Source organism: Pipistrellus kuhlii, unplaced genomic scaffold (assembly GCF_014108245.1).
Source record: "Pipistrellus kuhlii isolate mPipKuh1 unplaced genomic scaffold, mPipKuh1.p scaffold_m20_p_15, whole genome shotgun sequence".
Taxonomy (NCBI): domain Eukaryota; kingdom Metazoa; phylum Chordata; class Mammalia; order Chiroptera; family Vespertilionidae; genus Pipistrellus; species Pipistrellus kuhlii.
The window spans coordinates 2,989,770-3,007,729 of NW_023425460.1; the positions used below are offsets into that span (position 1 = coordinate 2,989,770).

Here is a 17,960-nt window from a genome sequence, read left to right on the forward strand (position 1 = left end):
AAAACCTAAAATATATTAGAATGCAGAAAGTGCAGACCCCAAGTAAAATGAAACAAAGGTGTTAGGTACGGACACCTTGGCTACTGTCTCTCACATATTAATTGGGGTGACAGAGCAACAGGTTCTCAACACAGCTTGGTCTGCTTTCAAAGCTGCTGCTCTTTCTTGGAATCAAAACTTCCTTCTAACACCTGAAAAATCAGCACATCCTATCTATCCCCTGGCCACCTCACCGCTGAGCACGAAATGATTGTCGCTGTTGTAGTGTTGCAATTAGCAACACCTCTCACTTGGACAGAGATTCCATACTCATCATTGAACTGATCTGCCAAAAAAAACTTAGCGATGGCCACACAGAACATTCTCTTCTCCATCCTACAGAGAGTTGGTGTGACTTGAACAGTCAGGCAGTGGGGAGGTAGTGTAATCAAAGCTAAAATTCGGTTCCTCTGAGTCCCATAGAAAGGAGGTCATTTTAATGATATTGTCTATGGTTTTAAAGCACTGTAGAGTCTAGAAAGCAAGGTCGCTCCATCCCTGCATTCTATCCATTCAGGGGCCTGGGAGACAGGCAGATAGGAGGGGAGCCATGGAGGCAGAGTGCAAGTGGTATTATTAAACACGTTTGGGTGATGGGCCCAAGAGGCAGAGTCTATGATAAGTGCTTACCTGCTCTACTTGATGCAGAAGTGCAATTCCCAGGGAGCAGAGGAAAGAGAAAGGGAAGTGAGGCAGCAAAGGAGGAAGAACAGACAGAAGGGCGGGGCGCTGACCTGACCACTGCTTAGCTTCTCTAGGACTAGTTGCTGATCATTCAGGATTGTTTGAAAAGTCCCTCAGAGAGGAGAAAGAGAGAAAAATTGACTTATCAGCCACAGTCTCCCATTGATAAAGGCTCACCACATGGAGAGTTCACTTCCCAGCTCTTCCTGGTTGCATGGTGTCTCCTGCCTCTGCAACAACAGCAGACGAGAGGCCCAGAGCACTGCCCGGGGCAAGGTGCTGCTGGCTTATGCTCATGTGCAGCTGACAGACTGGGGAGAGCAGAGCCCATGCAAAATTGGCTGCAGCAAGTGGAGATTGGGGTGAAACAAGAGGTCAAGGATGTGAGGAATAGGTGAGGCACGAGGTGAAGTAGATATGAGGGATGTTTGATACCTGTCAAGTACGGTAAACCAGGTCACTGACACCCACAGAGTCCATTTATCTTACTCTCACCAAACACAATGCTGTCTCTATGTCTACGTCCTTAAGTGTGAATGTGCACACATAGACCTCATCCCTCAGAGCAGTTCAGATGTTATTGGGAGAGTCTTCTTCTTAAGGGGAAGAACATATTTAAAATAAGTGGACAACAGAATAAAAAATAAAAGGACTATGAAGACAAGGTATTCATTAGCATAACCTGCAGGAAAGAGCCAGATCCTAGAGAGCAAAGGACTTTTCAGATGTCTATGGACCTTTCTTAAATTATACTTCCCCCCAGGTTTGGGGCACAGTTAGAACATACAAAACCATAGCCTCCATATTGCAGAATGAGAGCCAAGATGTGGTTTCAGACAGAGGAGGGGAGGCAGAAGAAGAGGTGAGTAAGGAAGGCGGGGAAGTATCAGTCACCTGCTCTGGAACTTGGGGCTCAGAAACCTTAGCAATTCCACTGATGCTGTCACTGAGGTGATGATGAACATTATTAAAGAAGCAGCATCAATGCTTCCCACATAAACCCTTTACAGCGCTTCTTCCATCATCTCTATGACTTAATAAAGAGTGACGAGTAGGAAATCCTTACTAGAAATCAGGGATTCATGCTGAAAATGTTCAGAAAAAGTACATTCATTCAACAGGCATTTATTGAATGGACACCATATGTTGAATTCAGAGTTCGGCACTGGCATTAGTGTGGATCATAAAAACATGATCCACGGGCTCTAGGAGCTGAGTTAGAGCAGCCACAACAAACAGGCTTCATCGTCTGACGTCCTATCCAAACTCTTCATGCAAGCTCTGCATCAACCAGTAGACATTTCTGGCCTGGGCACTGGGACAGGGGCCGGCAGCACATAGGCCCTATCTTTTGTAGCTCTTGAAACATTCTAATCTACTTAATCCTCCGGATGGGGGGTGAATCTTCCAGAAGGCCATAAGGATTTGAGCTGAAAAGTTCTTGGGGGGGGGAAGAAAGGATGCCTAAAGTTGTCCAGCAGCTAAGGGGCAAGTGTCATTCAAACAGCAGGTGGTAGTCTGGCGGGCTGTCTCTCTGGCCACAGGGCTCCTGCAGCAGCTCTCCCCCCGAAACAGTGATGATTTCCTCCTAAAAAAAAAATAAAAATAGAAATATTCACCTATAATCAACAAAGGGAAATAAGCATCCACCAGAGAGAAAGAATTAGAGGTAGAAAAACTAAGCATATGTACCTGCCTCCTGCCTCCTCCTCATTCAAATTTCTAGAAATCACAGGGGGAGGGGGGAGAATCTGCTTTTAAAAAATAAATAAATACATAAAAGTATGGGAAAATAAGAAAGGCAATCAACAAATCAAAAATGTTGAGGAGAACTTGAAAACCAAAAGATATACAGGACGAGGTTTTCAGAGGCGTTACTGTGGGGCAAGTACCAGTGGGCAGGCTGAGCACCCCCAGGACCTCTCCACAAGGTAGAAAGTAAGGAGAAGCACATAGTTCCTTAGGGAGGCAAAGAGACCTACACATTTCAAACACTCCCATCTCCAAAAGATGAACTGCTCACCATCAACTCCAACCCTGACAGGATAAAGAGAATGAGATTGGGAAACAGGAACTGTATCCACTGATGGATAAATAAGAAGCTCAAAGTAAAAAAAAAATCACCTCCTCATTCAAAATCTGTAACTATTTAAGGAAAATCAAAAACATGAAAGAAAAATGGCAACCTTGACAACAGAACTTTGAGAGTATAAAGATCAAAATGCTTGGAATGAGAAGTACGGGCTCCTAATTACGATTCAAGAAAAGATCAAGTTCATAAAACAAACAGAAAGAACCTTTAAGAGATGTGCATTAATCTCCTCGGTGGACTAAGAAGATAGAGCATCCATGAGACAAGAATGGGCTATTATTTAAAAAGAGCCAATTAGAGAATGCCTGGACATGACAAAGCTTCACATTTAAATCACAAGGAAAATCTCAACAGAAGAACCGAAGATAGAATGGACATAACTACAGAGCAATTTAGTCGCTGGAAGAACCAGCACATCAATAAGAAAGAGACACCCAAGAAGAAAAATAGGCAAAGTATCTGAACAGATAATTCACAGTAGGAATCCAAGAGGCCATTAAACATATGAAAAGAGCCTCAGCATCAGAGGTACTCGGAGAAATGCAAGTTAAACAACAGTGAGACCCAGTGTCTGCCCATCTGATGGGGAAAATGCAAATGACTGACAGTCCCCGCGCTGGCAGCAGGGTGAGGACACAGCCCCGTGCAGCTTTGGCAGGGGAATGAGTTGGTACTACATTTTTGGAAGGCATTCTGGCAGATACTTTCAAATTAAAATGTGCACAGTCTTCTTCCCAGAAATTCCAATTTGAAGGTCCTTCCTAGAGAAATAACCACACATGTGCCCAAGCTGATATATGCGAGCCAGTCTCTGCAGCGCTGTTTGTGACCATCACAACCTGGGAGCTCCACCAGTGCTCATCAAAATGAGGAGGGAGTAATACTTTCAACAATAAAGAATTTAATCTTGTTTAAAGTAAAAGAAAGTGTTCATGATCTGGAAAAAAGTGGGGGGGTTGGGGGGGGCCTGAATTCTAATACACATCCATGCCATGGAATACCATGGGTTTTTACCAGGATGTGCACGTGAGTTGGCACGGAGATACCTCAGTGCTCAATGACAGCCAGTGTCCTGATAACTCACAATGGCAGGTACATTGGTCCAATACTTCACAGTGATGTCTCACTGGAACCCTAAGAGGTAAGTGCACTGGGCACCGGGCACTGGGTCAGGGGTCAACTGCACATATGCCATATCTGTCACATTTCATGAGACATTTCCATCTTACTCAGAGGGAAACTAAGGCACAAGAGTGTGAGTAGTTGCCCAAAGTCACGTACAGCCATAGAGTTGGGATTTAAAACTTGGCAGCCTGATTCCAGGGTCCATGCTTTTACAAAATACATTCTATAATATACTAAGCATGTTTAAAATCAAATTGCTGGGCTATTGGACAATGATTATCCAGTTTATAAAAAATAAAAACTATGTATGTCCTCTTATACATACATTTCTATATTAATGCCCAGGTACATGGTGGAAGATGGAAACTCGACTTTGACTTGGTATTATATTTGATTTTTCTTAGAATGTAATCTTAAATTAATTGTATAATTAAAATTTTAACTTGTAAAACTGGTCACCAGATCTCCACATGGGCCTAGACAAGCTCTCTCTTCAGTGTTAGAAACCAAATTGTCAGTCTCAAACCTTAGATTTGGGAGAGAATAAGCCCCTTCAAAGACATCTGGGTGAGCCTTCCCCTTCAGAACCTATCTACAGCATCTCTGAGAGTTGAGCATTTACCCTTTGCTTGATCACATCCAAGGACACAGAGCTTATTGCTGCTCAAAGCAGCTTACCTTGGACAGGAAAAGGAAGCAACGTGGTTTAGTGGGGAAAGCACAAGCTTGAGAGGAACACGGCCTGAGGCTTAACTCCTAGACCCAGCTGTATCTGCCTTGAAAACTTAGACAAGCTGCTCAAGCTCCCTTTCCAGATCTGTGAAATGGGACTAATATGCCTCCCACACAGATATGCCTCACACACAGAGCTATGGTGAAGATGAAATGAGAACATGTATATAGAGCAGCAGGCACAGCGCTTAGCACAAAGAAGGTGCCAATATTCTCACATCCCCTCCCTCTCTCTTTCCTGTAGTTATTAGAAGGCTCTTCCCAACCCAAATAGAACTCTGCCTTGATCCGGGTTAGCCTAATCTCCCAGGCAGTACTCTCCTCCAAGTGTCTAGGTATTTGGTAAATGAGTGATTTTCTATGTGCTTTACAAATAAGATCAGGTTAAAAATAGTCCCTAGAGCTTCGGGACATCCATAAAGAAAAAGTCATAAAAATCCAAGAGTCCCTATTTAAAAAAAGCCCAGTGAGACAGCCAACTAGTTCTGCAGGACTTTCTACCCCTGCAAAGCTCAGGTAGAGGGTAGACCTCTGAGGTCCCACAGCTCTGTCTCAGAATCCTGGTCCTGCCTTCCAAGTCACCAAGTTCCACCTTTGTCTTTCTTTCAGTTACTATTGATGCCAGTAGCCACAGTAACACAGAAATTGCTTCTTTCTACATATCTTATTTAGAAGGCACCATCTGGAATCCAAGATGGCTGCGCCCAGGTAAACACCTAGCCGCAGCGCACACAACAATTTCAATAAAATACAACTAAAATATAAAATGGACATTACCCAGAACTACAGGAAAGTTGACTGACTGGAAATTCTACAGCAAGAAGCAAGGAGAAAACCAGAAGGAAGCACGGAGGAGTTGGAAAAGCCCAAGGTACGGAGACACACGGAGAGGACAGAGCCGGAGAGGAGGGTGGCTGAGTGCCTGGCTGGCGTTCCCTAGCAGGAAGGAGATAAACTCTCCGACTGCGTTGGGCCCCAGTTGTGACTGCTCTGAACCCCAGTTCTAGGCCAGACCCCGGGGACCCAGGCTCACACAGCGGGAGCTGGGCTGTAAGGCGGAACTCCGGGGGAGCGGTGAAAGGAGGTCCCGGAGGCGCGCACATTGCGTGCAGAGAAGGGATGGTCGGCTGTGCCGCGGGATTGCCCTGACGGGAAGGAGACAGGGGCTCCAGACTGCTCTGAACGCCACCTCCAACTCCACTTCCAACTGAACTGAACCCCAACACAGGGCTCATTGGGGGAGAGCATAGACTGTTTGGTAGCAGGCGAAAATCGAGGGCACCTTTCTCTCAGAGGCGCTTGCAGCGAGTACTGAAGGACCCTGGGGATTACTGAGACTGAATAGGGCAGGGCTGACTGAAGCCAAGGCTGTAGGCTCCATCCTGAAACCCCACCCCATCTGTAGCTGCGAAATGCGACAACGAAATAGATCACAAATAAAGAAATGGAGGACAAAAAGCGACTGGATATAGAGTTCAAATCTACGCTTATAAGGTTTTTCAAGAATTTCCTAGAAAAGATCGATAAGACCTATGAGGATATGAAAAGAGATCAACTAGAATTAATAAGGAATCAACAAGAAATGATAAGGGATCAACAAGAAATGATAAGGGATCAACAAGAAATGATAAGGGATCTACAAGAAATAAAGAATACATTCTCTGAAATAAAAAATATTATACAGAGTCCTAAAAACAGAATGGAAGATCGCAAGAATCAAGTCAAAGATTTGGAACATAAAGAGCCAGAAGACACTCCTCCACAGAAGCTAGAAGGCATGAGAATCCAGAAAATTGAAGATAATGTAAGAAACCTCTGGGACAACTTCAAGCGAACCAACATCAGAATTATGGGGGTACCAGAAGATGAGAGAGCAAGATATCGAAAACATACTGAAAGAAATAGTGACAGAAAACTTCCCCCACCTGGGGAAAGAATTAGACTTACAAGTCCAGGAAGCGCACAGAACTCCAAACAAAAGGAATCCAAAGAGGACCACACCAAGACAAATCATAATTAAAATTCCAAGAGCAAAAGACAAAGAGAAAATATTAAAAGCAGCAAGAGCAAAGAAGGTAGTTACCTATAAAGGAGCACCTATACGATTGTCAGCTGATTTCTCAACAGAAACCATGCAGGCCAGATGGGAATGGCAAGAAATATTCAAGGTGATGAATAGTAAGAACCTACAGCCAAAGATAATCTATCCAGCAAAGCTATCACTCAGAATCGAAGGTCAGATAAAGAGCTTCACTAATAAAAAAAAGCTAAAGGAGTTCATCAACACCAAACCAAAGTTATATGAATTGCTGAAGGGGGTTCTTTTGGAAGAGAAAGTAAATAAAGATAAAAATTATGAACAACAAATATGTAACTATCAACAAGTGAATCTAAAAACCAAGGAAATTAAAAAAAAATCTGATGAACAATATTAACTGTTGAATATAATAGAATCAGAGGTATGGAAGGGGAGTGAACTGACGATTCTTGGGGAAAAGGGGAGAGGGGGATGTGGGAAGAGACTGAACATAAACTGTGCACCTATGGATGAGGACAATGGGGAGTGGGGAAAGGGCAGAGGGTGGGGTGGGAACCTGGTGGAGGAGAGCAATGGTGGGGTGGGGGGGGGAGGAACATTTGTAATAACATGAACATTAAAAACTTATTAAAAAAAAAATAGAAGGCACCATCTGTCTCAATATGAGTCCTCAGCAGACAGAGCTGTGGGAAATGATACTCCCTATCACTTTGTAGTTAGAGTCCTGGTGCATACATCCCCTCCTTTAATGCTCAGAGGATCTGGGCTAAGTATTATTACATCCATTGGTCTGGGAAGGAAACTAAAGCTCAGAGAGATCAAGGAAGCTGCCCACAGTCACACACATACTCCATGGTAAAGCTATAGTTGGAACAAGAGACATGGTAACTCTACAAGGAAAGCTTCTCTAACCATGGGGTTGCTTGTTAGGTTCCAGCTAACTCTACAAAGCTGCAAGAGGCCTTTCTAGAATATCCCCAAGAGGGACATCCCGGAGATGAGTTGGGAATGAGAACTGGTCTTGGACAGAAGGCTGGTCAACCAGCTCCTACGTGTTGACAGTAGGGACCACTCAGGTACTCAAGGAAAGAAGAGGGCTGGGGACCCTCCTGAGGAGCCCACATGGGTCAGAGAGAAGACAGACCTGCATTGCCTGTATCTAGACAACTTCTGGTCTCTTCTAGCCCAAGTTCCATATCCCTGGAGCCCTGTCTGTTCACTCTCCATCCCCATCTCATCAAAAACCTCCAGCCTGGCGCTCCCTTCAGCTCACGTTTCTACCAGTTTTATCCCCTGAGCAGCACCATTAAGAGCACTACCTTGTGGAAATCAATGAGATCGGTGAGCGTTGCATGGCGATTGGGGTCCACTCCCAGGAAGCTGTAAAAGTCCCCAGAGGCATCCACGAGAAAGTGCTTGAACCCCTTCTGCAGGCGATAGGAGAGGGTGTAGCCCCAGATTTTCTCACTGACCCTGACCAGAAATGCTCCCTCTGTCATGTTCTCAAGGAGATCTTCTGCATCTTCTCGGCTAATGATTCCTGGTTTAAAAGAGAAAAAACAAACAAAGTCAGCAGGTTCTTCCTGCTCCTCAGCCTGTGTCAAAGGCAGGGAGGAGCCAGCCGGGGCTGTCCAGCTCTTGCCTCAGGCCACTGAGGGGCCATCTTGGTCCAGAGCAGCCAGCTGTCTGCCTGGGCAGAGTTCCCACAGGCCTGGGTTTAGCACACTTTCCTCTAAATTAAGCCACACTCATCTGGATCCATTACAGAGAATTAGTAATGACCCAGAACTGTAGCATCCATCCATTACAAACACAAGTCAGCAGCATGGCCCTGTGGAGAGCCTTGATGGTGAGACCTGGATGACTCATGATTCCCTCCGTTATAATGAGCACCTGGAAAAAGTACTTCCTCTTTAGAAATAAAAAAGGCTTCCTCTGTCTACCTGTGGACAGTAAGCAAGCAATTTCTTAATAGAGGCACGTAATTAAGCTTCCCTTCGCTCAAAAAACAAACTCTCTCCGATTCTTCAATCCTCTACAATGTGGTTTTACCCAGTATAACAGCAAGTTAGAAAAATAAGTCCCTCTGAGTGGTTGAGTTACGAAGGGCAGCCTCTCTGGGCCAAAATGGCAAAGCTCATATTTCTGTATTTCAGTCCCTCCTCCCAACTAGCCTCCCCACCCCCAACCACTCCTCACCCCTCTGCAGGGTCCCTTGATTCAGGGTGCAGCCTGTTCACCCTCCAGGAAATGGCTCTATCCCAGGAGGCTGCAGGGACAGCCCATCTTGGGGCTTTCGCAGCATCCTGCCCAAACTCTAAGTATATTAGTACAGTCTGTGGGCAGCTCAAAAACAGAGCCTGTGGCCCTGGGAGCATGTGGCCCAGGTCTCCCTTTAAGACAGATCCTGCTGCCAGGAGCAACATGGAGAGCTGGCAGCCTCCAGCTGCTGCATCTTCAGGACCCGTGCTGAGGCATGCTGCCCCCAGGCTGCTTTCAGCACAGGGGACACCAGACCGAGACCCCCCTGACTCAGAGCACAGGGGTTCCTACCCAATGTGGGTCTCCTCTAGTGAGCAATCTTTGCTCCGGGCTTCCCGTCAGCCTGACTGGGATTTCCTCCAGCACTAGGCTCTCCCTCCCAATGGTCCTTTCTGCCACCTCTCCCTTCCTAGGAGTCAAACCTGCACCACATCTGAAGAATCTGCTACCCTCTCCTGCTCTGTGTCTGCTTTAGCTTCCCAGGCATTTCCTCCAATAAATCTCATGTACTTCTGCTTCTGGAAGACTCAAATAGACACCAGAACTGTGATGTTATATCCCAAGTACCGGGGATGTAGAGGGACTGGTTTGGAGCAGAAAACAAGTGCACAGATTAAAATCACAGCACAGCCCTAACCAGTTTGGCTCAGTGGATAGAGCATCGGCCTATGGACTCAAGGGTCCCAGGTTTGATTCCGGTCAAGGGCATGTACCTTGGTTGCAGGCACACCCCCAGTGGGGAGTGTGCAGGAGGCAGCTGATCAATGTTTCTCTCTCGTCGATGTCTCTAACTCTCTCTTTCCCTTCCTCTCTGTAAAAAATTCAATTATATATATATATATATATATATATATATATATATATATATATATATAATTTTTTTTTTTTAAATTACAGCACAGCCTGGCAGGCATGGCTCAGTGGTTGAGCATTGACCCCTGAACTAGAATCATGGTTCAATTTCTTGTCAGGTCACATCCCCATGTTATAGGCTTGATCCCCAGTTGGGAGCATGCAGGAGGCAGCCAATCGATAATTTTCTCTCATGGTTGATGTTTTTCTCTCTCTCTCCCTCTGAAATCAATATAAACTGTTTTTTTAATCCCAGCACAGGAACTTGATCAGCAGGCGGCCATAGGCAGGTTACCTAAGCCCCTCTGAAACCGAGTTCAATGGCCTCATCTACTAGTATTAAGTGGTATTGATAACACTACCTACATCATAGGGTTGTCATAAAATTGTCCCTTGTTTCCACTAAGTACACTAAGCACACTACACATGTACTAGTGTTGGGTGTTGCCTTCTGCTGGTAGCAGTGACGCTCATAATGCTGCCAGGCTGTATTGCCCACACCCCACACCCCCAATCCTCTCAAACAGAGGCTGCTGAGGGGACCTCCTCTGAATGGGACTGGTCCTGGGCCCAGCCTGGGCCATTCTTAGGAGACTCTCCAGGTGTCTCAACAGTAGGCATCTGTGAATTCTGCCCCTTCGTTGATACTTACCTAGAAATCAAAATCATTTTGACTCGAGACCAAAGGTGATACAGCCTCATAGTCAGGATGGCAAAGACCTTTTCACAGAAAACCAGCCCCAAGAGAACAGGTTGGTGGCTGGGGCATGCATGATGTTTGCAAGAAAAACCTGCTATGCTCTCCTGTCTCGTTCACTCTGCCCTCCCTATCTCCCCACCCCCAATTGCCTCTGAGCCAAGTATTGTGTGATCAATCCCACCCCACCCACCTCTGCCCCTTCTAAGCACTCAAGCACTCTACAGTCCAGAGTAAGGGAAGAGGAGAAGGCCCCACCCCACCCTCCTGGCTGAGGACAGAGCACAGCACTGGGATCATGAAAACACTCCAGCTCAGCCAATGACCAGGGCTGACTGAGGCATGTGGACTTACCAGACAACATCCATGGTGGTGGGTTCAGAATGATTACTGAGAAGGCAACCACAGATTCTTTCGAGCCAGTCTCACCCCAAACAGTGGAAAATGTAGTTTATCCCTGCAGTTTCTCTCCTTCCTTTATTTTCCCTTTTCTCTTCCCTCCCTTTAACAAGTATTTATTAGACAAAACCTAGGAGCCAGGCCCCAGGCTGGGCACCTGGACATCAGCACCGAATAAGAACTGGTCCCTGCTTCCCAAAACCTCTGGCTCTGGACAGAAAGAAAGACTGGTGTAAATTTAAAAAGCAGAGGGGCAGGGAGGGGTACTGTAACCATGGTGATCAAGGCTGAAGGGGGTAAGGCCTTAGCCGCAGTGTTTGTATCTAGGGAAGGTGCCCCAGCTCTGAGCCCAGGGAAGGAAGTGACAGACAGCTGAGAACAGAAAGGTTAAAACAGACAGGCATGGCAAGGAGGGCAGCTTGCCAAAGGAATTAGCACAGGGCTCCGTGCGGCTGGATGGAGCACTAAAGGAGCAGTTGGGCAACGGGAAGATGCACGGAGATAGGCTGGGGTCAGGCCCCAACACACTCTCCTTATCGTTAAAAGAAGTACAGACACCATGCTGAGGACAATGGGAGATACTGATGCTTCCTAGATGGGAGAATATAAGAATGCCCAAGGGTCGAAAACGGATTCAACGGGCATAAATTGGAGGTGTATGAGCCAGGATCTCAGCCCAGTGAGGGCTTCCTCATTTGAGGATTACTCTGCAAATACTACCCTGTTTCCCTGAAAATAAGACAGTGTCTTATATTAATTTTTGCTCCCAAAGATAAGGAAACCTGTAAGTAGGTCTTATTTTCTGAGAATGTCTTATTTTTGGGGAAACACGGTAGTACGTTTCCACAGCTGTGGCCAGCTCCCGGGTCACTGGGCTGCCAGAAGTGGCTTCCATTTAGAAACAGAGAGGCAAAAGGACACAGTAAGGGTCATGGGAGACGTTTTATGCCAAAGCCAGCACTGGGCTCCACTGGGGCACTCTGTGGCCCTTGTCCCATTAGTCTTCCTGATGACCCCACCATCATCAGTTCATAACTGAGAACAGTGTGGCTCAACAAGAGAAGTGACTTAGCCTAGGTCACAGAGCTAGTAAGGGTGAGACCAGAATTTGAACTCAGGTCCTCAGACTCCAAGCCCAGTGCTCTCTGCTCTACACCATGTTATCTCATGCAGGGGACAGTAAGGCTATGAAAAAAACACAAGAAGGAGAAGATTAACGAGCCAACAAAAGTCAGGACAGGCTTTGCAGAGACAATGAAGGTGTGTGTGAAGTGGGCCTGGAAGACCAGTAGACCCTGTGAGCAGTAAGGAGTGGTGATGAGGTGAACGGTAAGAAGGGATAGGAAGAGTGAAGAGTCCCAGTGAAGACTAAGAATGGCACATCCATGGGACATTTATACAAATGTAACCTAAGAGAAGTTTAATCTAAGTCTCAGGAGATTGAGACATTGAGGGTAGAATGAAAGGTCTGACACATGTACTAGCATAATCTGAATCCCAAAGAGGAAAGAAGAATAGAGAAGAGGCAATAGTTAAAGAGTGAGTGGTGGAGAATTCATTGAAAACTCATCATAGTGAAGCTGCGCAAAGCTACTCAATGTCTCATTTTGCCAACCAGAGAGAAAAAGCAGATTGCCTACAAAGAAGAAACAATTAAACTAATGGTTGACTTCTTAGCTGCAACAATTGAAGCCAGAGGACAATAGGATAATATTTTCAGTGTGCCAAGAAAAAAAATAACTGCTTAATTAAACTATCTTTCAAGAAGGGCAAAATAAAGACATATTCAGGGGGGGGAAATTGGGAGTTGATGACTAAGGGAATTCCAGGATGTACTTCAGGTAGAAGAAATATGATCATGGATAGAAAAACCTGAGATGCTAAAAGGAATGATAAATAGCATAGATATAGTGGGTCAACTTTTAAAAAATATACATATTGACTTACAAAATGATTGTAGTGGATAATTTGAGAGTCTAAGAAACTAGAACCATCTTATCGGGGAAAAAGAGGATTGGAGTTTAAATAAAACTCAGTTGGGTTAGGAAGAGGGTAAAGATATATATTAACTTTAGAATATGTTAAGTACACATGTTAAAGTACATATGTAAACCCCGAAAAGACAGGTTTGAGTGTGGTATAACCTCCCAACAACAGAAAAGAAAAACTACAATGAGAAAATTGTTTTTGATGATGCATGAAACAAACTAATGACTGAAAATAAATAACTGAAAAATAACTACACCATGATTCCATGTATTAAATTGAAAAGCCCACAAAGCTCAACACTACAGTTTTTGGAGTTCAACATAGTAACAGTAAATAAAGCAATGAAATGATGGACAAAAAGGTCAGGATGAGGATCATATCGGGTGGAAGGAAGAGGGCTACGATGTGAGGAGCACACTGAGGCTCCCAAGGATAGCTGGTTTTCCACTCCCTGAGCTTCCTTTATTCCCTTCACTGTACATATTCAGCGTTTAATATTTAAAATATTTTAATATTGTTGCTCTGCAGTTCCCCACATATCGCTGGTGGGGAGTCATTCAAAACCGGTCCATGTCCTTTGGCGGATGGGGAGATTATCACCTGGAAATAAATGGTCACTAATGAGCTTTAACTGTCCAAGTGGGCTGAGTCTCTGGAGCCTGGTTCTCAGCACCAGCCCACTGGAGAAGGTCTGGTTTACTTCTTCTTGGGCGCGCCAAGCATCAGCAATGTTTAACATCTTCTCATGCAGTTCTAAGAAGTAGCCGTTTTGAGATTCACTGAGAGCTAGGACAGACAAAGAACTTAAACGTGAGTTTTACATCTAGAAACTGCCTGTATTTTCAGGGGAACAGAGTTTGAAGGCGGGGTTTCGTAGGCCTACTTCAGAGGGATGGTGGGTGGGTCCTGTGAGAAGTCCCTGCCAGGAGAGAAAGAGCTCTTCTGGGCTGGGCTGGGCTGGGCTGGGCTGGGGCAGGGGCTAGAAGGACTAAAAGGAGTGCCCTCACTACTCTTCTGCACCCAGAGAGACTGAGGAGGTAGAGGAGTCTGTTTTGTGGAGAACTAGCAGGTGCTGTGTCTGCGTAAGGAGGCCACTGCCCAGCAGAAATGGTGGGTTTGAAGAGAGAAGCATCTGAAGACGGTGACTGCCAGCGTCCACCTTCCTGTGAGCACAGAGGGGACCCAGGATTCCTAGCATGTTCCAGTGAGGGGTTTGAAACATGGAGGGAGAGCGTCCTTCCTGTGTGGCTGCGGGGACCAGAGCCTGGTTCAGCCTTCTGGAGAGCCACTGGCACCACTGGTCTAATTAAGTGCATGCATATCCTCTGGCCCCACAACTTTAATCTTGAGGTCGCTTACAAAGAAGTCCTCATGTAGGTCCATAGGGATCCAGTGCAAGGAACTCAACTGATACTTAGAGTAAGTTGTGGTGGTGATGAGTTGGAGGCAATCTGGGTATCCAGACTCAGGGAGTGGGTTGAGCAAAATTAGGTGGCAGCGGCCTACAGAATACTGTGCGACGATTAGAACCAGAACACCAGAGGTGCCCGGAGCATGGGCCTCACAGCTAGTGCTCAGTGAGATCAAGAAACACAAGTGAGCCCTAGCCGGTTTGGCTCAGGGAATAGAGCATCTGCTGGTGGACTCAAAGGTGCTGGGTTCAATTCTGGTTAAGGGCACCTACCTCGGTTGCAGGCTCCCTGCCCTGGTCGGGAGCATGCGGGAGGCAATCAATCAATAGAGTGTTTCTCTCTGCCTTTCCTTATCCCTTTTACTCTCTCTAAAAATCAATGGTAAAATATTCTTGGGAAAGGATAAATAAATAAAAGGAGGTGAAGATCCACCTTTATTAAAGAAACACAAGTGATATTTAACACTCCTCACCTTGCATGCACACGTATGTAAGTGCAGGGTATGAGGGGTGGATTCTGGAATTGGTGGTGGTGGCAACATCATTTTTCAATCTCTTCAAATCCCAAATAAAAACAAGCAGAGCAACTAAAGAGCAAAGCCAAAAAGTCCACAGAAAGGTTTACAACAACACTAGGTGCCGAGGGATCTCCAGGATGGTGGTGGGAACAAACCATCAACACAAGACTTCCAAGACAGCAAGTGCTTAGTCAGGAGGAGGAAGAGGCCATTGGCTGATGGAGGTGCTAAGAGCAGCGAACAGGAACGCACTGGAGAGCAGGAGCCAACGTGAGAACACACAGCTGAACCGGAGGAGGGCTGTGCCCAAGGTGAGACACTCCACGGCCACCTTCCACCACTGGGAATGGGATCAAAATTCAGGAAGATAAGGACAAAGAAAATAGAGGAGAAGGGTCAGACCCCTGTGGGGGAGGGGAGCAGAGCCTGGCTGTCTCCAGAAGCAGGCGTCCTTAGTGAAACGTTAATCTTTACTCGAGCACGCCCTGTCCATTGTTCTTGTGCACTGATAGCACACCTTTAAATGTCAAAGACCCTTCTCAGCCTTTTGTCGAAGAACGTGTCAAATGTCAGCAATTTTCCTTCTCAGCCTCAGAACAATTACAGGAAGCTCACGTTATCTCGTTCCCCGCACACCATCTCTACTCCCACTCATAACTGTTCGATGTTAACTATCCCACACCCACCAATGGCCAACGGAAAAGCACTGCTTTGCTTTCTCCTGCCTCCTTAACCCGCCACCAATGGATTTCACGTTTCCTTATTTCCTCCTTTGATTCTAAAAAGAACGGCACCGCTGCTATTCCCGGAGCATTTTCTCCGTCCTTTGAGATTTTGCTTCCTCAGCCCTTGGCTCAAATACACTCCTTAAGCCTTTCTTTAGGTTTGGGATTTCTTCCGTGGACAATAGACGGATTCACATTAGTGTTACCCAAAGCTGGCCAAATGGAGTGAAATAATGCCAGGAAAGCAATGGCAGCTTTGACGGTGGTGGCTGTTACTGCCAGGCTAGACACAGACCAAGCCGCAGCCTAAGCCACACAGGTCGAGGGGTGAGGCAGAAGCCAACAGCCGCACTTTGGAAACTGAGGCAGAAAGCAGCACACAGATCAGGGCTCCTGATGAGGACTAACGAGGGCAGGTGCATCTGAGACAGCCCGAAGGTGCCCAGGCGCCTGGGGCACTGGGCATCAGACTCAGTCCGAATAACTGCTGTGCCCCCTGGCGGGCCTCTGTAGAAAAAGGCAAGGCCAAGGTCAGGGGACAGGCCCGAGGGCAGCAGCCCCTCCCCTGTGGCTGCACAAGGTGAGGATGAGAAGGCGAGGAACAGGAAGATGAGCGCCAGCATAGCCCAGTCCAGGTTTATGCTCACTCTCCCAGTGTCACCCCTTAATATGCAGGCAGGCTGGGTGTTTTGTTTTTGTTTTGTTTTGTTTTAATATTTTTTAAATATATTTTATTGATTTTTTTACAGAGAGAAAGAGAGAGGGATAGAGTCAGAAACATCGATGAGAGAGAATGTGCCCGCAACCAAGGTACATGCCCTTGACCGGAATCGAACCTGGGACCCCTGAGTCCTCAGGCCGACGCCCCATCCACTGAGCCAAACCGGTCTCGGCATAAGCAGGCTGTTTGCAGCACAGCTCCTGACGCCTCTGCTACTGCTGTGACACACTCCATGGATGTGCTACCTGACCTCCCCCCCACACACCTCCTGTAGCCCACACAGATGCTTGCCAACACTGCTAGCGGCTTCACATTTGCTATCAAAATAGTCACTTCTGAGCAGCCCCTCTGAAAGGGAAGGGAAGGGGAGGAATGGGAGGAAAGGAGAAAGGAGTTGAGGAAAACGGAGGGGAGGGGAGGAGAGGGGAGGAAAGGGGAGGGGAGGGGAGGAAAGGCAAGGCGCTTTAAGCATATGTTTAAAGGATGCTGTCCCATAATGGACCCATAAATCCATGTGTTAGCAAACCTGGAGCAGGCCTGGGATTTGGTTCCCAGCCCCTCCTCCGCCTCCATGCCAGTCCCTGAAATCATTAGCTCAGAGCTGAACCTCAGTAACCAAATGAGCTCCTTGGATTCCTGTCAGGGCTTCTCCCCGAAAGGAAAGAAATGCAGGCAGCCCAGGCACGACCTTTTACTTTTGATGGGTCTCAATTCATCTGATGTGCATATTTCTCCCCGCTCTCACTGCGGCTACGCCTCGCTGGCTGACAACTCCTCCGTTACTGCCTCGCTATTCCTCATTCATTTCCGTGACTTTTCTTTCTTATTGCCGTGCTTTGCAGACGGGATCATTAAGGAGGCTGGAATTATTAAGCGCTTCACTCTCAAGAGTTTCTCAAAGCATCGGAAAGCCACGGAGATTGTGATGAATGAGCTGGAAAGCCTTCATTTTTATAATTCCAAGTGAAACTCCACCACGGCTAACTGCTGAGACAGGGCTTCCCTGGACAGGCATCTTGTTCCAGATATATTTATGCACCAGAGGCAGTTTCCATGCCCACGACTGCCTGCTCCGAGCTGACATGCCAGGTTCAAATCACTAACTGAGGGTGCAACTACCAGCAAAATGACTTCTGAAGTGTCTACACGGGACCCTGTGTAGCCCTACCCTACTGGAAGTATGAACCTAGCACCTGATTCGGCCAGGCTTGCTGATGTGCTTTCAGTTCCCCGGGGAGACAGGACAGGTTATTCCCTCTCCGTGGTGGCCATCGGTTGGTCTTGCCCATCCAGGACCATCTGTCCTTCCGCTGAACAGGGGAAGGTGACCTTCTTGGAAAACCACACCTTCTCACTCAGTCTATGCAGTTGCCATGGATGGACTCTGCCCCCCAACAGGGATGGTCATATGACTCAAGCCTAGCCAATCAGAGAGCGCATTCCTCTGGCCACGGTGATTGGTTCAGGAGTGGGCTATGTCCAAACCAGACCCAAGAAGCCAGAATATCGGGACTACTATTGGGATTCTGAAAGAAAGGTGTGCTCTCTCTGCTGCTGGCTTTGAGCTGGGAGAACGCAGGCGTGGAGCCACAACTGAGGTGATGCTTGAGAATGAAAACAGCATGGGAGTGACAGAGCAAGAGCTGGAGTGAGGCGGGCTCCTTAGCCTGGATCAA

General features: G+C 46.7%; 1 protein-coding gene across 1 annotated transcript in view; it reads right to left on the reverse strand.

The window, feature by feature from the left end:
• Positions 1-1,832: 1,832 nt before the first annotated feature.
• Positions 1,833-17,960, reverse strand: part of SH2D4B (SH2 domain containing 4B) — a 72,453-nt gene continuing 56,325 nt past the window's right edge. Inside the window, 2 exon segments of the mRNA XM_036438049.2 lie at positions 1,833-2,311; positions 8,030-8,250. Coding sequence (XP_036293942.1) covers positions 2,219-2,311; positions 8,030-8,250 — 314 coding nt within the window. The 3' untranslated portion in view covers positions 1,833-2,218.